Source organism: Chrysochloris asiatica, unplaced genomic scaffold (assembly GCF_000296735.1).
Source record: "Chrysochloris asiatica unplaced genomic scaffold, ChrAsi1.0 scaffold00014, whole genome shotgun sequence".
NCBI lineage: Eukaryota > Metazoa > Chordata > Mammalia > Afrosoricida > Chrysochloridae > Chrysochloris > Chrysochloris asiatica.
In genome coordinates, this window is record NW_006408532.1 from 32,984,672 (window position 1) to 33,004,496 (window position 19,825).

The 19,825-nt window shown below is 40.0% G+C and overlaps 1 protein-coding gene across 1 annotated transcript in view; it reads right to left on the reverse strand.

The window, feature by feature from the left end:
* RASEF (RAS and EF-hand domain containing) overlaps positions 1-19,825 on the reverse strand; it is a 101,875-nt gene that overhangs the window by 8,193 nt on the left and 73,857 nt on the right. The window contains exons 11-16 of the mRNA XM_006834950.1: positions 19,024-19,143; positions 18,771-18,915; positions 16,804-16,885; positions 15,219-15,333; positions 6,188-6,307; positions 4,047-4,123 (exon numbers count right to left, since the gene is read on the reverse strand). Coding sequence (XP_006835013.1) covers positions 4,047-4,123; positions 6,188-6,307; positions 15,219-15,333; positions 16,804-16,885; positions 18,771-18,915; positions 19,024-19,143 — 659 coding nt within the window. The remainder of the gene's footprint in view (positions 1-4,046; positions 4,124-6,187; positions 6,308-15,218; positions 15,334-16,803; positions 16,886-18,770; positions 18,916-19,023; positions 19,144-19,825) is intronic.

Genomic DNA, 19,825 nt, shown 5'->3' on the forward strand with positions numbered 1-19,825 from the left:
ATGATCCTCACTGTAAATATTTGTTCCTTCTTTTGAGCTACTGCATCCATAGGTGTAGGTCAAGTTCATCAAATTGTATCAGATTACTCCTTTTTCCCTCTTCTCGTTGAGCTCTGATGATCCAGTCATTGAAGCCAGGTCAAGTGGGTATTATCTGCACGTGTGGGTGTTTTCATGCATACGTCCTCTCTTTTTATCAGCTGGATGCTTCACTCTCCACTCTAGTCCTCTATGTCTATGTCATTGACTCTGGGCCCAAAAGTCCCTAGGTCTTGCCACACTGCTGACCAACCAGGTCTCCACCCGGGTTCAGAGGAGGCTATTGAACGTTGTAGGGCTTAGCTTGCAGCTTCATTGCTGTTTTTCCCTCACTCCCCCTTATCTGTGACAAATGTGGTCACCAATCAGAGCGTGTATTCCCATTAAGTCTTAGTCTTGGAAGGGAGTGTGCCCTGGGGGGACCCTACCACTTGCCTTGATGTTTCCTGGGCAAGAAACTTGCTTGTTCTTGTAGTAACAGTCGGACTGCTGTTATTGTTTTCTATTTTTCCTGTTGGTCTTTCTTTCAAGAAGTATCTGTTTTTCTAGCCACTCCAGGCTGGTCTGCTTGTCCTTTCAAGTGGAAATTTCCCACCTCAGAAGATTCTGGATGCAGTTCAGGATTCCACCTATGGTCTTATGTAACACAGAGGCTCCTCTTGCCTGATTTTTTAAATGACATTTAGCTTTCTTCCATTAAATAGTATTATGTTATTCAGGGGAGTTCAGGCTATTATATATATATAGAATCATAGCAAGTGAGAATAAGAAAGAAAGTTTAAAACGCATTTCTTTTGATTCAGTTCCAACTCATATGATCTTATCGGACACAGGAGAACTGATCCTTAGGTTTTCCAGGGTTGTAAATCATTAAAGGAGCAGACAGAGCCAACTTTCACTGGCAGAGCCATCGGTGGGTTTGGACTACTGACCTTGCAATTAGCAGCTCACCACTTAACCCACTATGCCACCATGGCTCCAGAAACAACCTAAGAAATCATTTTATTTGACACTCTTCTTCATTTTACACTGTGTCTTTGTTGTTGTTAAGTTCTGTTGAGTCAGTTCCAACTCTTAGCAACCCTATCTAGGGTTCCCAATGAGCAACTGGTGGGCTTGAACCACCAACTTTACAGTTGTCCAAATTAGGGATGGCTGAAGTCCTGGTGTAGACTCCTTGTGTGGCTCTGTAGGTTCAGCACTGGACTGCTAACTAACCACAGGTCAGCAGTTCAAATCCACCTGCTGCTCCTTGGAATACTTACACAGGGTAGCTATGAATCGGAATTGACTTGGTGGTACTTAATAACAACAACAAAGTACTGTTGCAGTGCTGTAGGATAAGCACTGGACTGTTAATCACATGATCAGTGGTTCAAACCCATCAGCTGCTACTTGGAAATCTTATATAGGGTCATTTTAACTGACTCTAAGGCACTTACCAACAACAATGACCAAGTATAACAGGGGAAACTGGTTAAGTCAGTGGTAGAATTATCACCTTCCATATGGCCTTCAGTATGGATTATAACTTATTGTGAAGAAAACAAACATTCCTACAACTGTACCAATAAACAATATGATAAGTGGAGAAAAGTTGCCAAGGAGTTCACTTAACTCAGATCCACAATCAATGCTCATGGAAGCAGTAGCCAAGAAATTAAAGGATGTACCGCATTGTGGCCAAATCTATTGCAAAAGACTTCGTAAAAGTGTTCAAGAACAAAGATGCCACTTTGAGTACTGAAGTGCTCTTGACCCAAGCCATGGTTGATTTTCAATCACCTCATAAGCATGTGAAAGCTAGACAATGAATAAAGAAGAACACAGGAGAATCATGCATTTGAATTGTGTTGGTGAAGAACACTGAAAAGTACTATGGACTGCCAGAGCAATCAAATCTGTCTTGGAAAAAGTCCATCACCTTAGAAATGAGCATGGTGAGACTTCTTCTCATGTACGTCAGACATGTTACCAGGAAGAACCAATCCCTGGAAAAGGACATCATGCTTGGTAAAGAAGAGGGTCATAGCAAAAGAGGAAGACCACAATGACATGGATTGACATAATTGTTGAAACAAAGAATTCCAACAGAACAATTGTTAGGCTGGTAGAGGACCAGGCAATGGTTCTTTCTGTAGTTTATTGTTGCTGGAGACTGTCAAGTTGGTTCCAACTCGTATCAACCCTGTGTAGGGTTTTTGTGGAGTTGCTGGTGGACTTGAATATCCAGCCTTGCACTTAGCAGTCCAGGGCTTATCTTACAGTGCCAAACAAATATTCCAACAACAAAATGTTGCTGTTGTTAAGTGCTGTCGAGTCAGTTTTGACTCATAGTAACCCTGTATAGGGTTTCCAAAGAGCAGCTTGTGGGTTTGAACTGCCGACCTTGCAGTTCAAACTGACTTTATGGTCCAGTGCATTACCCTGCAGCACCATACCCTCTGAATTGATTCCTCTCTACGCACCTCATGTGCACACAACCACCTATCTGTCTGGAAATTTGTGTATTGCTATGATGCGAAGTTCATTTCAGCAGAGTAAGACAGAGTGGAAAGAAAGGCCTGATGAGCAACTCCTGAAAACCCTATGGATCACAAAGGTCTGATCCACAACCATTCATGAGTAAGAGGTCTCTATGAGTTGGTTAACTGAATGATTGCTGTTGTTGTTAAGTACCATCGGGTTGGTTCTCATTCATGTCTACCCTGTATAGTGTTTTCAAAAAGCAGTTGGTGGGTTTGAACTGCTGACTTTGCCCTACAACACCACAGTAGTTTTTGAGTACGTGCAATTCATCACTTGAGGTTAGTTAGGAATCACCTTTCCATGTGTGGCAGAAAACTGAACAAAGGAGATCAATCTAACAGATGTTATTCCCTTAGAATACTCTGAGGAATTAACACATGAACATTTATATCCAAGTTTTTAAACGGTGCAGTTTTCACGCTAATCTGCATCCCAAAATATTATTTATCTTTAAAAACACTGCCTTGGTTTAATAATTCCATAGGTAAATATAGTTTGTACAAGTGTTTCCAATTGCCATAATGTACATAATTTGCTGAGTCTTTTTTTTCCCCTTTTCCCTTTATTCTGGGAAATGTCATAATAGGTAGTTGTGCTCATAATAGTCTCTTGTATTTAAAATTTGGTTCCAGGAAATGATTCATATAAGCCAACTATTAGCTCTGTGGTGACATTTTACAGAAATGTCAATGGCACCTCAGATGCACCTGCTTTGTTTGGCTATGAAGGCATTCCTGCCAATGTTCACAATGAATAAGCAGCATTACACATCTGATCATATCTTTGTGTATTTGCTATATCTCCCTACCATCAATTGGAGTCCTGGTGTGGTGCTGTGGGATAATGCACTGGACCACAAGGTCAGCAGTTCAAACTCACCAGCCACTCCTCGGAAAACCAATACAGAGTTGCTGTGAGTTGGAAACAACTTGAAGGCACTTAACAACAACCACCAATTACAACCAGCCTGTCTATCATTGTGTCATACTGTGGTGGCTACAATGATGGAAGTTATGCCACTGGTATTTCAGGTACCAAGAGGGCTACTCGTGATTAACAGGTTTCAGCAGAGCTTCCAGACCAAGAAAAAGATTGGAGAAAAAGGCCTAGTGTTCTACATCTGAACATCAGCCAATAAAACGCCTATAGAACACAAAAGAATATTGACTAGTATAGTGTTGGGACTGAGCCCCCTAGGATGGAAGATACTGCAGCACAGGAGCTGTAGCAATAGATTCAGACACACACCAACAATTGTGAAAATGGTCCAGACCCGGGCAATGCTCCCTTATGGCGTACACAAGGTCACGGAGAGTCATTGCCAAGGTGATGGTAGCTAGCACCACCAATACCATTAATGAAAGAAAGTGTTTTCCAATTATAACTGCCTGTTTAGGTCAAGAAGTATGGTACAGGCACCAACTACGTAAAAATTCAATCCTTTATCTAAGTGTTCCAAACCTAAGGCAAAACGTTACCGAGCAAGGTGCAGAACAGCTTCCACTATATTTGAACCATCTTTGGCACTTGTTTCACAGAATAATGCTTTGTAGTTCTGTAGAAAAACAAAAACGAAAACAAACAAACAATTAAATGAAGACTTTAGTTGGGTTCCCTGGGATTGTTTCTTTTAAGAATTAGTAAGATAAAATTAAAATGTGTTCCTGTTGACCATACTTTTTGTTGCTGCTGCTGCCATTGAGTTGGTTAGGACCCATAGTGACCCTGTATAGGATTTCCAAGGAGTAGCTTATGAGTTTGAACCACTGACCTTGTGGTTCAAACCAATCTTGCAGCCGAGTGCTTATCTTACAGCGCAATGACCATGCAAAGAGTGATTACCAGTTGAGAAATTAGTTTCAGTTTCAATACTTAAAAACGCTTTAATCTTAGTCATTTCAGGAGTAATTCCTAATCAGAGGATTTTTATATGGCATTCAAAACAAAATGAAGTCCTGGTGTGGCATTGTAAGATAACCACGGGACTCTTATCCACAAGGTCGGCAGTTCAAACCCACCAGCCATTCCCTGGAAACCCATACAGGGACACTATGAGCCAAAAATGATTTGACAGCACTTAACAACAACACCAATTACAAAACAAAAAGCTCATGCCTTACAGTCATCTTCAATATGCTACCAGATGTTCTACAGAATAATTTGAGAATTATAAAAATGGCAGCCAAAGGTAACCAAGAATCAAATTGCCATCAAAAAGTATGTATCCTTCAGGACAGCAACGAACACACCTCCACGTTCACACTATTATCAATTTCTATTAGGATCTAGCAAACTTCAATATTGCTAAAACCAACTGACATTTTCTAAACAACCTATCAGTTGCTGTTGAGTCAGCTGTAACGCATGGCATCCCATATGTGTTAGAGTAGAACTGTGCCCCACAGGGTTTTCAATGGCTGATTTTTCAGAAGATTGACAGCCTTTATTCCAAGGTGTCTTTGGTGGACTCGAATCTCTAGCCTTTCAGCAGATATGCATATTCATCATTTGCAACACCCCATAACTCTTTGTTGGTGTTATGTTGTTAAGTACTGTCAAATCAGTACAGATTCATAGTGATGCTGTATAGGGTTTCCAATGGCTGACTTTGAAAATAGCAGGCCAGGGCTTATCCTACAGACATAAGGACTCCATATAGTAAGTAGACAGATGAAGGATAGATGATATATAGATAGAGAGATACAGAGAAAGAGAGAGAGCGAGAGAGAGAACAAAGTAGTCCTTTCATAGAGTTGGCAACAGACAACAATGGCTCCAACAACAAATCAGACTGTTACTGTACTGACTACTTATTTGACTCACGGTACATCAGAATCCACTACAGATAAGACAATTCATAGAATGGTCAGATGGCATTCTGACCCAATGATAACAATGGAAGAATAAAATTGCCCAGGATAGTAAACTGGGCAGTAATAATTTCATCTGCAATATAAATGCTTAATCAAAAATTATTTTAGATTATTTCAGCTAAGCATAAATCTTGGGAGGAAAATGTCTCCTAAATCCCATCCATCCTGGTGAGACACTAAAGCATCTCTTGTCTATTGGCATAGAAACCTTCTGGTAGTAAAGCTTTCTTTTCAAAATAGGACACCCATTCAATTTTCTTTAGTTGGATTCCATGATTATAAAAGAATTCCAGAAATCAGATGAACGTGAGGAGGAGGATGGTAATTTTGACTCCTTTTTGTACTCAACCGAGAAAAATGATTATGTGATCATTTAACCTTCATTTGTTGTTGTTAAGTGCCGTCGAGTCGGTTCCGACCCATAGCGACCCTGTACAGGGTTTCCGAGGGTGTAAATCTTTACGGGAGTAGAAAGCCTCATCTTTCTCCCGCGGAGCGGCTGGTAGTTTCGAACCGCTGACCTTAAGGTTCACAGCCCGATTCGTAACCACTACGCTACCAGAGTTCCTTCATAAGAGGTCTAATTCATCAGATAATTACTTATACTCATGAATTGGGGGGTACGGGGCATTGGGAGTTCTATGCCAGGACATTTTAAGCAAGGGCAGACAACAATGACATATACTGACTCCAAAGCCAGTGAGTTCCTAAGATCGCCTCTAGTTTGGACCCACCCTTACTCTTACCATGGCCAGCTTTTCTCCAAAGTATCCTGTAACACATTTCTGGCCCTCTGCGGTAGCATCGTCACGAAGATCAGCCTTGTTTCCTACCAACATGATAGGAATACTCTCGTGGGTTGCATCCTAGCACCAAAAAAAGAAAAGGAATGCACACACATCAGTCATTGGACTAAAGATAATGATATCAGGAACAACAGCAGTAGCAACTACCATTTTCCAAATGCATGTTGTGCCACATGCTGCAGATAAATATCTTTAACCTCAAAATACCCCATTTACAAAGGAGAACACTGAAATCCAGAGAGGTTAAACTGTTGTATCTGTGCCAGGGTCCAAATCTGGTTCTCCCTGTCCCATAACACCTTTCACTAAACAATATTGCTTCATCAAAGGCACTGGGTTTCATCCTGTTGGGGCATATGAAATATGTATCTTCCAAGTTCTTATTTCCAGAACACAAAGCACTATAATTCAATGTAAATTCAAGGTGCCTGGCCATAGAATTGTATTTGGCTGTGGGATTCACATCGTTTACTGCAATTTTCACTTCAGACAATGGTGATTACAACGTAACTTCATTATCCCAGTTATAAAACACATAAGTAAATCTGAAATTATATCAGGACGAAAAAGGAGTTTAGAAGTTCCACATTCACTGCTATCTAACAAGAAGATCAAAACGGTCAATATTCTTTTCTGATAGAGTATCAATTGCCAGTCATTCATTCAAAGTAATAAATTCTAAGGATGATGCTTCCAAATCTGCATACACAAATCATTTAACCCTTTCCCCAAAATCATGCAAGATGTGAGTGGCAGAGTGGCAGACCTAAATTTGAGACCCTATGTCTCTACCCACTGGCTGTGTCTCTTCACATTTCACATGCCTGCCTCAATTTCCACATTTGTAAAATGAAAGGGTTAATAAAGGCATATCCCGCCTCACTGGGATCTGATTGAAGAAGATAACCTGATTAGCACAGAAAAATACACTTCCAGTTCTGAGAGAAGCAGCAGCCCTAATGGAGACATCGGGAATTACTCTTTTCGGAGTTAAAGGCATCGGTGCTCCATTCTGTGACATTTTATTGAGGACGAAGAAATTGGCCTTAAAAATAATGAAATTATATTTGATTTCCTTTGTTTTCAGACAGTCTGCCTCTTCCCAAACTGAATCCATTGCCACTGAGTTGATTCTGACTTACAGTAACCCTAAAGGACAGTGTAGAACTAACTGGTCAGTAGGGTTTCCAAGACTATCAATCTTTATGAAGCAGACCGTCTCATCTTTCTCCTATGGAGTGACTGGTGGGTTTGAACTGCTGACTTTGTGCTTAACAGTCCAAAGCTTAATCCACTGTGCCTCCAGGGCTCCTTTTTCCTCTGACAGAGGGTATTTGAAAACACACTCAAACGAAACCAGCTGCAGTCAAGGCGAATCCATGTGATTCAGACCAGAACTGTGCTTCTCAGGATTTTGAACAGCTGTGGCCTTTCAGAAGCAGATGTCAGGCTTTTCCTCTAAGGAGCCTCTGGTTGGGCTCAGATGGACAATCTTTCCATTAGCAACAGAGTGCTTAATATTTGCACCACCCGGGGAGTCCTAAAGGAGGGCAACAGGGTAGTAAAAGAAAAAGAGAGAAGCAAAAGAAAGGCTCCATCCACTAACGTGCAATGGAGTTCTCTGGTGCTCTCAGGGTTCGAGGGGACACAATTAGGAAACCACTAATCAAATACACACTTAAGGAAGTCTGAGGGGCCGAATGAATGAAGGCACCTCCTTCAATGGCACTAATCAAACCTGATGCGCATTCACTTTGTTCTCTATAGTTTTGTGGTTTTTTCCCCTATTACAATGATCACTTTCTATTACTCTATATATTTTCTTTATGCCTATTGTTTGTTGTCTCTCTTCCCCTAGTAGATACATGCTCTGTAAGATTTGGCTCTCTGTTTAATTAACGTAAAATATCTAAAATCGATGCTGTTATTGTTGTTAAGTGCTGTCAAGTCAATTCCAACTCATAAGGACCCTGCAAAGGGTTTCTGAAGCTGTACATCTTTACGGGAGCAGAACGTCTCATCTTTCTCCCATGGTGGGCTTGAACCTCTGACTTTATTGTTGGAAGCCCAATGCTTATCATTGTTCTTGCTACGTGCCGTAGCATTGGTTCCAACTCATAGAGACCCTGTCTGGTGGATTTGAACAGCCAACCTTATGGTTAGCAGTCCAGTGCTTATACTACAGCACCACACTAGGACTCTATGGCACAGAGTAGCACATGTATATAACAGGTAGTCAGAAAGTATTTCTAAATGAATAAAAGTTGAGAAGAATCTCTTATCTTAAGTCTCTTCATTCAGCCTTGACCTAAATATTTGACCGATAAGTTTTTCATGACAGGTAAATAAGTGGCAAAGTCTCATCATCTTAGCTTATAAGGAACATTCTGGCTGTACTTCTTCCAACACAGATTTGTTTGTTCTTCTGGAAGTTCATGGTACCTTTAATATTCTTTCTCAACACTATAGCCCAAATGATCAATTCTTCTACATTCTTCTTTATTCACTGTCCAACTTTCACATGCATATGAAGTTATTGAAAATATGATGGCTTGGGTCGGACACACCTTAGTCCTCAAATTGACGTCTTTGTTCTTGAACACTTTAAAGGGGTCTTGTTGAGGAGATGTGCCTAATGCAATACGTCATTTGATTTCTTGACTGCTGCTTTCATTTGTGTTGATGGTGGATCCAAGCAAAATGAAGTCTTTGACAACTTCATTCATTTCCCCATTTATATGGATGTTGTTTACTGGTTCAGTAATGAAGATTTTTGTTTCCTTTGCATTGAGGTGCAACATACCAAAGACTGTGTTGTGGTCTTTAACCTTCATCAGTAAGTATTTTAAGAACTCTTCACTTCCAGCAAGGAAAGTTGTATCATCTGCATGTTGCAGGTTGTTAATGATTGTACTTTAAGGCCTATTGAAAATTACAGATGGGTATACTCACTTGAGGAATCCCGGTGTGGTGCTGTGGGTTAATGTGCTGAATTGCAAAGTTGGTTTTAATCACAAAGTTGGTGTTTCAAGCTCACCAGACACTCCTCAGAAACCCTATACAGGGGCACTATGGTTTGAAACTGGATCGACAGCATTTAACAACAATAACAACATACTCACTTGAAATAGTGTTAGCTACTAGATAATTTTTCAAGAGACAGTACTGAACCATAGCTTGAAATTAACTTTCTGTTGACTAATAACTATTTGAAGCACACTAAATATTGTCAAAATCATTTTCCATTTATAAAACAATCTTCAATATGATGAATATTGTCAAAATAATAGAAAATAACAAGTGTTGGCAAAAAAGTGGAGAAATTACAGCCCTCGTCTATTGCTGGTAAGTATGAAAAATGGTGCAGCTACTATGAAAAAGTCTGGCAGTTCCCCAAAGGGTTGAACATTGAATTACCATATGGCCAAGCAGTTACACTCCAAGGTGTATACCTAAAAGAACTCAAAACAGGGACTTGGACCAGATATGTGTACATCAATTTTCATAGCAACATTATGCACAACAGCCACAAGGTAGAAACAACAAATGTCCACCACAGAATGAATGGATAAGCAAAATGTGCTTTACCTATACAAAAGAATATTATTCACCTACAGAAAAGGTTTCCGATGAGCTTTCAGACGAAGACAGACTAGGAAGAAGGAGCGACGAACTACTTCCGAATATTTAGTCACTGAAAACCATATGAATAGCAGAGAAACACTGTCAGATATAGTGCTGGAAAATGAGCTCCTCAGGTTGGAAGGCACTCAAAATGTGACTGGGGAAGAGCTGCCTCCCTCAAAGTACAGTTGACCGTGATGATGTGAATGGAGTAAAGCCCATGGGAGTAAAGCCCTCAGGACCTTCAGGAAGATGGGCACAACTCAAAATGAAGAGAAACAGCTGTAAACATCCATTAAAAATTGGAACATGGAATGTACAAAGTATGAATCTAGGAAAATTGGAAATTCTCAAAAATGAAATGGAATGCATAAACATCGATATCTTAGGCATTAGTGAGCTGAAATGGACTGGTATTAGCCATTTTGAATCTGACAACCACATGGTTTACTATGCCGGAAATGACAAATTGAAGAGGAAAGGTGTTGCATTCATCAAAAAGAGCACATCCAGATCAGTCATGAAGTACAATGCTGTCTGTGATAGGATAATATCCATGCACCTAGTGGGAAGTTAATACCACTACTATTCAAAGTTATGCACCAACCACTAAAGCCAGTGAGGATGAAATAGAAAAATTCTACCAACTTCTTCAATCTGAAATTGATCAAACATGCAATTAAGATGTATTGATCATTATCAGTGATTGGAATACAAAGGTTGGGAGCAAAGAGGAAGCATCAGTAGTTGGAAAATGTGGTCTTGGTGATAGAAATGATGCTGGAAATCACATGATAGAATTCTGTAAAATCAATGATTTGTTCATTTCAAATACCTTATTTAGACAACATAACAGGCAACTATACACATGGGCCTCACCATGGGGAATACATAGAAATCAAATTGATTACATCTGCGGCAAGAGACAATGGAAAAGCTCCATATCATCAGTCAAAACAAGGCCAGGGGCAGATTGTGTAACAGACCAGCAATTGCTCATATGCAAATTCAAACCGAACCTAAAGAAAATGAAAACAAGTCCATGAGAGCCAAAATATAACCTTGAATATGTCCCAACTGAATTTAGAGATTATCTGAAGAAAAGATTTGATACATTAAACACTAAAGACCAAAGACCAGAAGAGTTGGGGGATGACATCAAGAACATCATACATGAAGAGAGCAAAAAGTCACTAAGAAGACAAGAAAGAAGCAAAAGGTCAAAATGGATGTCAGAAGAGACACTGAAACTTGATCTCCAGCGTAGAGATGCTAAAGCAAATGGAAGAAATGAGGAGGTCCAAGAGCTTAACACAACATTTCAAAGATCAGCTAGAGAAGATAAAGCCAAATATTACCACAAAATGTGCAAAGATCTGGAATCAGAAACCCAAAAAGCAAGAATATGCTCAGCATTTCTCAAGCTGGGGAAACTGAAGAAAAAATTCAAGCATCGACTTTCATTATTGAAAGATTCTCTGGGCAAATTATTGAATGATGCAGAAGGCATCAAAAGAAGATGGAAGGAATACACAGAGTCACTGTACCAAAAGGAAATGGTTGATGTTCAACCATTTCAAGAGGTAGCAAATGATCAAGAGCCAATGATACTGAGGGAAGAAGTGCAAGGTACATTGAATGAATTGGCAAAGAACAAGGCACCAGGAATTGATGGAATAAAAACTGAAATCTCTCAAGAAAGTGAGGCGGCACAGGAGGCACTCACTCATCTATGCCAAGAAATTTGGAAGACAACAATCTGGCCACTGATTGGAAGAGATCCATATTCTTGCCCATTCCAAACTGAGGTGACCCAATGGAATGCAGAAATCATCAGGCAATCTCTTTGATATCCCATGTGAGTAAAGTTTTACTCAAGATAGTACAGAAACAGCTACAATCACACATTGATAAAGAACTTCCAGAGATTCAAGCTGGATTCAGAAGAGGCATCATTGCTGATGGATCTTGGCTGAAAGCAAAGAATATCAGAAAGATGTTTACCTGTGCTTTATTGACTATGCAAAGGCTTTCGATTGTGTGGATCATGACAAGCAATTGACAACATTGCAAAGCAGTATTCCTGAACACTTAATCATGCTCATGAGGAATCTGTACAAGGACCAAGAAGCAGTTGCTCAAGCAGAACATGGGAACACTGAATGGTTTAAAATTAGGAGAGGTGTGCAACAGGTGTATTCTTTCACCATACTTACTCAGCCTGTATGCTGAGAAAATAATCTGAGAAGCTGGATTATATAAAGAAAAATGGGGAATCAGGATTGGAGGAAGACTCTTTAACAACCTGCAATATGAAGATGATACAACCTTGCTTGCTGAAAGTGAAAAGGACTTAAAACATTTACTGATAAAGATCAAAGAACACAGCCTTTGGTATGGATTACACCTCAATGTAAAGAAAACAAAAATCCTCATCACTAGACCAATAAACAACATTCTTATCAAAGGAGAAAAGATTGAAGTTGTCAAGGACTTCATTCTTCTTGGATCAACTATCAACACTCATGGAAGCAGCAGTCAAGTAATCAAATGACGTATTGCATTAGGAAACTCTGCTGCACAAGACCTTTTTAAAGTGTTGAAGAGCAAAGATGTCAGCTTGAAGACTAAGATGCGCCTGACCCAAGCCATGGTAATTTCAATAACCTCATATGTATGCGAAAGCTGGACAGTGAATAAGAAAGACTGTAGGGACAGTGAATAAGAAAGACTGTAGAAGAATTGATGCTTTTGAGTTATGGTGTTGGAGGAGAATATTGGAAGTGCCATGGGCTGCCAAAAGAATCAACAGATCTGTTTTGGAAGAAATGCAGCCAGAGTGCTCCTTGGAGGCCAGGATGGCCAAACTTCATCTCGCATACTTTGGACATATTGTCAGGAGGGACCAGTCACTGGAGAAGGATATCATGTTTGGTAGGGTCAGAGAAAAAGAGGAAAACCCCCAGCAACATGTATTGACAAAGTGGCAGCATCAATGTGCTCAAGCATGGCAACAATAGTGAGGCTGGCCCAGGATAGGGCACTGTTTTTTTTGTGCTCTGCATAAGGTTGCTACGAGTTGGTACTGACTCGATGGCACCTATCAACAACATAGAAAATGCCTCCTGGTATGGTGTTCTAGGATCAGCTCTGGACTGTGAACCACAGGGTCAGCAGTTCAAATCCACCAGATACTCCTCGGAAACCCTATGCAGGATCACTATGAGTTGGAAACGACTCTACAGCAGTTAACAACAACATATAAAAAGAATGACATTCTAATACATGCATTCTAATACATGAATACACTTCGAAAACATGCCAAATGAAATAAGTCATACAGGCGAAGGGCAAATATTTGTGTTTGTGGATTATGTAGAATAGGCAAATGCATAGAGACAGACATTAGAGTAGTGGTACGAGAGACTAGGGAAAGCAGAGATTCGGGAGCTACTATTTAGTGGGTTTCCCTTTGGGGGATGAAAAAGTTCTGGAACTAGATAGTGGTGATGTTACACAATATTGTGAATGTGCTTAATGCCACTGAATTGTCTACTTATAAATGGTAGATTTTATGTAAAAGATATGTATATGTTACCATACTGAAATTTGTTTCCTATGAAAATAAAATATATGAAAGTTCATCAGATGAAAGGCACCATTTCATAACCAAAAAAAGTGCAAATGTTATTGTTATTGTTGTTAGGTACCACCGAGTCAGTACTGACTCATAGAGACCTTATGCACAACAGAAGGAATCATTGCCTGGTGCTGCACCAACCTCACAATCATTGCTACATTTGAGCCCATCGCTGCTGCCATCACTGTGCCAATCCATCTCATTGAGGGTCTTCCTCTCTTTCTTGGACCCTCCACTTCACCAAACATGATATCCTTCTCCAGGGACTGGTCCATCTTGACAGTATGTCCTAAATTTAAATCAGTCAGTGTTCCATTGTTCTGTTTGAATAACTGCCTTTTGGTCTATGTACAGGTTCTTCATGAGAACGAGTACGTGTTTAGGAATATTCATTCTCTGCAATGTTGTGACAAGCCACACAATCAAACACCTTTGAGTAGTCAATAAAGCACAGGTAAATATCTTTCCGGAATTCTCTGCTTTCAGCCAGATCTATTAATGTCAGCAATGATATTCTACATCTTCTTCTGAATCCAGCCCGAACCTCTGACAGTTCCTTATCGATGTAATGTTGCAACAGTTTTGAATTATCTCTAGCAAAATTTTACTAGCATGCAATGTTAATGATATTGTCTGATTATTTCTACATTCCCTTGGATCACCTCTCTTTGGAATGAGCACAAATAGGGATCTCTTTCAATCAGTTAGCCAGGTAGCTATCTTCCAAATTTCTTGGCATAGACAAGTGCGTTCCTCCAGTACTGCATCAATTTGTATTCCATCAATTCCTGGAGCCTGTTCTCTGCCAATACCTTCAATGTACTTTGGACTTCTTCCAGGAGTATCATTGGCCATTCATCATATGCTATCGCTTGAAATTGTTGAACATTGACTACTTCTTTTTGGTACAGTAATTCTGTGTATTCCTTCCATGTTGTTTTGATGCTTTCTGCATTATTCAATATTTTGCCCATACAATCCTTCAATTATTGCACGTCAAGGCTTGAATTTTTTCTTCAGTTCTCTCAGCTTGAGAAATGCTATAATGTATTTTCTTCCCTACCAGTCATAGTGGTAGGTACACTTTTGAATGTCTCCAGATCCCAAATCACAATCAGATGAAGGCTGAGAACATAGCTCCTATCAAATTTGGACCTCAGCACATGTGTACAATCAGGTGGTACTTCACTTTCTATACCCACAGAAGCCCCTATACATATTCAACCAGGTAACTGCATGGCTAGTCCTGCAACTGTGCCATTCCTTGTTTGTGACAGTCCTGATATGGCATCATAGGATAAGCACTGGACTGCTAACCACAAGGTTGGCAGTTCAAGCCTATCAGTTACTCCTTAGAAACCCTAAACAGGGTCACGATAATGCAGAAAGCACATGATGGCACTAATAAAACAATCACTTTCTCACACAACCTGCATTTTTATCTACTTCCTATGGGGTTCTGAATTATCTGTAAGAAAGCTCAGAAGTTTTATCAGAAGCTCCCTTTAGTAGTCTCCATGATTTGTGGAATCTTGCAAAGATACTAAGGAAGACATAAAGACTAAGTGCCATTGGAAACTGCCTCTCAGAGTTGGTATCTTGGGTCAATGGCTTCTAATTAAGTTCACCCAGAAGAGTTGTAACATTTTCAAAGATGGCCTATAATTCTCCTGTGTAATTTTCTGTCTCTCCACTTTGACTCCTTACCTCAATCATGTCCACCCATTCTCGCACGTTGAGAAAGCTTTTCTCACAGGTAACATCGTATAGCAGTAAAACACCATCTGCCCTTCTGAAGTAAGACTTGGCAATACTTCTGAATCTGAAAAAGAGAGGGAGCACAGAATATGTAATGCTTCTAACCTGTCTGTCAGTGTGGGGCTGTCTTGTTTTATCCCTTTTAAGCTCACTTTTTTCTCATCTTCAGAAGAAGTCACAATTGAGAAAAATACAACAGCAACATATTACTACGAAACAGTTCTCTCCAAGGCCTAGCAGGGTCCAAAGGAAGTTAAAAGGATGAGAATCTGGGCTCCTGATTTAGAAAAGTACATGATTTTTGCTTCCAGCTCACAGTTCCAGGAATGTCTAGAAATCCCAAAGCATAACCATGACAGAGTTGAAAGTATAATTTCTAAAATTTCCAACCTTAGCAACAAGGTACTAGAGCCCACATGTAGGACACATAGAAGGATGGAAGGAGATGCATGTTCTCGAAAAATTATTTTGAGAGGGTATGGGAAGTAAGAAGAAATTCCTACATGGCACAAACAGTTAAGCACTTGATTACCAGCCAAAAGATTGTCTTTACGAACCCATCTAGAGGCCCCGGGAAAGGCAGTTCTGATGAACTGCTTCAGAAAGTCATAAACTTAAAAATCCTATGGAATATGAGGTCACCCCGATTCGGAATCAACTTGACAACAACTAGTAATAATAACAAATAAAACGGTAGGTAGAGAGTATTATGGATGGGTTGGAGAAAAATTAATTATGTGTTAAACACCATCTCATGTTAGAAACTCTACATACATCAGAGGTGGGAGTGTTTCAGTGGGGAAAGGAGAAATATCTCAAACATAAGTCCTGACTCTAAAACCAAGCCCAACATTTTACAAGTACTTCTAAACAGGACTATGTTCACAGATATTTTTAATCCCAGGATATGGAAAACAGAAATGCTATGAAGACAGCTATTTCTATCTGTCTGTTCACAGTGGAATCTTAGCATTCTGAATGGGGCCTAATACAGAGGTGGGCACCCAATTCATATTTATGTAACAGTTCAATGGATTCTATTCCCAAAAACTTAGACAAAAGGAAAACCTAGTTTGAATGCTCCCAGTCATTGGCCATGAACACAAAATGAGGTAAACTCATGAGATGTGAGTCCAAAGGGAGCTAACAAGTCTCCTTCTCTGTTGTTCATCATTCTATCACCAAGTGGCTTCTTATACTGTCACTGAATCCAAGTCACCTGAATCCTTGTTAGAAAAGGACACTCACTTCTACCTGAAAAAAATCAGCTCAGTGAAAGCTTAAAAAGTCTTCCTCTCATCATAACTGGGGCACAAATGAGTAGGAAAAGCCTGGGATGTGGAAAATTGCTGTTGTGGTTGTATGCCATCAAGTTGGTTCAGGCTCATAGAGACCCTGTATAGGGTTTTCAAGAGTGGCTGGTGGTTTGAACTGCCCACCCTGAGGTTAGAAGAATATACAAAACATCAAATGTCCTACAAGACTTGTTTATGCAACCCTACTCAGACCACCCAAGACGATGAAAAGCACTTGCCTCTCCTGACCAGCTGTGTCCCAGAGCTGCAGAATGGTCTGCTCTCCATCTACAATGAGAGTTTTCATATGGAAATCAACTCCTGAAAAGGAATACAAGAGAGGAGAACAGAATGTGAACCATCTCATTAGTTTCTACTTCAAACCCACTGTAAAGGAGACAAAAGCTCAGTGGCACAGAGAGGAACAAACACTGCCTTCAAGAAAACTAATTTACAGACTAATTATAAGCCAAACCACATATGTGAACAGAGGCACCATCTGCGAGCTGGCTGACATGGGGACAGATTTAATCTACAAAGGGAACATCTATGTTCTACATGCCCAGCTAACTTGTGTGTGTGTGTGTGTGTGTGTGTGTGAATGTATGTGTACATAGAGGTATATGTAGATGCAGACTATCTGAGTGATGCAAACAGTTCATTTGCTTAGCTGGTACCTGAAAAGTTGGAAGTTCAAGTCCTTCCAGAGGCACTTTGTGAGCAAACTCTAGTGATCAACTTTTTAAAAATCAACCACTGAAAATCCCATGGAGCAAAGGTCTACTTTGATATCCTCAAGGTCACCGTGAGTTGGAACTGACTGGATGTCAACTTGTATAAATGAGAGGGACGTCAAAAAGTTCATGGAAAAATTCCAGTATCTTTCCTATTCCTATTTCTACAGACTTTTTAAATCTCCCTTGTGTCTGTGTTTGTATGTTTACATGTTATGCTCTCTTAGTACTGAACCAAGCGGAAATGAATATTTGCCTGTGTTATCTTGAAGGGTATATCAGAAAACCATACAGTTCCAAAGAAAGAAGCCCATTGTGAAGAGAGTAATCAATCTGTTCCAATATTTCTGGCTATCAAAATAGGAGCTCTTTAGATGAAAAAGAAATGATGATTTGCATATCTTCACCTCATTTCCCTGGTTGTTATGCAAACTGGACACTACAAATCAAGATACTGCTTTCTTCCTTGTTCTGAGAAAGAGTACTCCTTGTAAAGTATTCTGTTGTGAAGCACGGCAAAGAGGAATTTATCTGGCTATGATTTTGACCATAATGACAAACCAGTCACTCTCTCTGTCACTTGATCAGTATCAAATGATGCTTTATCAGCAAGTGTTGCCTCACCTGACCACACTGTGCAAAATTACCTCATCCCAAGTTTCATATTTTTGTTTTTGTGTTTTGTGTGTTTGGTTCTATTGGTTAAGTTTTTGAAAGTTGAAATTTTGTCTACTTTGTTTCTTAGTGTCTACAACAGTACCTGGCTCAAAGGAGTAACTTGGAAAATATTTGCTGAATAAATGAATCTGTCCTTTCAGGCCCTAATCTTGGTTTGGCTGATCTGACTGGTTGAGTGGATACCTCTGCCATTTTAGAATCTGCCTTAATAAACTTGGCCCTTAGCCAAAACAGAGGAGAACATTCTATAGATAAGGCGATATATATGTACACACACACATACACAAAGGAGTTCTTGTAGCGTAGTGGTTATGAATCAGGCTGCCAGCCTCAAGGTCAGCAGTTCGAAACTACCAGCTGTGCTGTGGGAGAAAGATGAGGCTTTCTGCTCCCGTAAAGATTTACAGCCTCAGAAACCCTATACAGGGTTGCTACGGGTCGGAATAGACTCTATGGCACTTAACAAATATATACATGGGGTAGTGGGGGTGGGGGTGGTTGGGGTAGGTTCCAACTCATAGTGACCCTGGATAGGGTTTCCAAGGCTGTAAATCTCTAAGGAACAGAATGCCTCATATTTCTTTTGTGGAGCAGCTGGTGGATTTGAACTGATGACCTTGCTGCCCAATGTATACCCACTATGAAACCTGGGCTTCTTATACACATGGGTATGTATATAGATATAAATAGAGAGAGAGAACAATAGCTCTGTATCTCTATCTAAAAAGACAATGAAACCAAAGCAAACGAAACCAAAGTCATTTTCCCATTACCAAGTGAAATAGACACCGTACCCAGGGTGGCACTTGTATTTCCTCGAAATTCATTCTTGCAAAGTCTCATGAGGAAACTAGATTTCCCCACTGCAGCGTCCCCCGCAAGCACAATCTTGTAAGCCTTCTGTGAGTTAGCTTTATGGTTGTCATCTGCCACATCTGTCTAGGGGGAAAAAACTCACAGTGGGTGATATAGGTAGGGCCAGTTCTCTTCTTAGCAAGTAATATAGCAGAGAAAATTAACAAGACTGGTGACTCAAAAGCTACCTACCTGTGGTGAAAGTGCAGAAATGGGCTTTCTTAAAGAACACACACTGCCTTCACTCACAGACCCCTGGGGCTTCCAGTCTAGGACAGAAGCATACGCCTCTTCATCCCTTATCTCGGGAACCTATTAGAAAACAACAACATATATATCATTATCCATATCTCAAAACCAAAACAACCAAACCCAATGCCATCAAGTTGATTCTGACCCATGGCAACCCACGTATTAGAGCGTAACTGTTTCATAGAGTTTACTTGGCTGTGATCTTTATGGAAGCTCATCACTAGGCAGTTCTTCTGAGGTACCTCTACATAGGTTCAAACCACCCACTTTTAAGTTAGTAATTGAATGCAAACCATTTGCTTCACCTATGTATGTCACAAATGAAAAAGCTGTGAATTCTACAGCTGAATCTACAGTTGTGGAATAGAGTGGCTATTACTATCAATCTATAAGTATTTCTCTTTAATTTGGTTTAGAGAAGAACACTGCTGATTATGTTTCATCTTTAGAGTATTTTAAATGCATTCCCAGGACAGATAAAAATCAGATCAACAAAAAATAAATAAACCAAACCAAACCAACCTGTTGCAGTTAATTCTAAGTCACAGTTAGTGACCCTTTGGGCAAAATAGAACTGATCCAAGGCTGTAATATTTATGGAGTCCTGGTGTGGTGCTATAGGTTAAGCACTGGACTGCTAACCACAAGGTCCGTGGTTCAAATCCACCAGCTCTATACAGGGCAGCTATGAGTCGGAAACGCTATAAGAAGTCACTATGAGCCAGAACTAACTCAATGACAC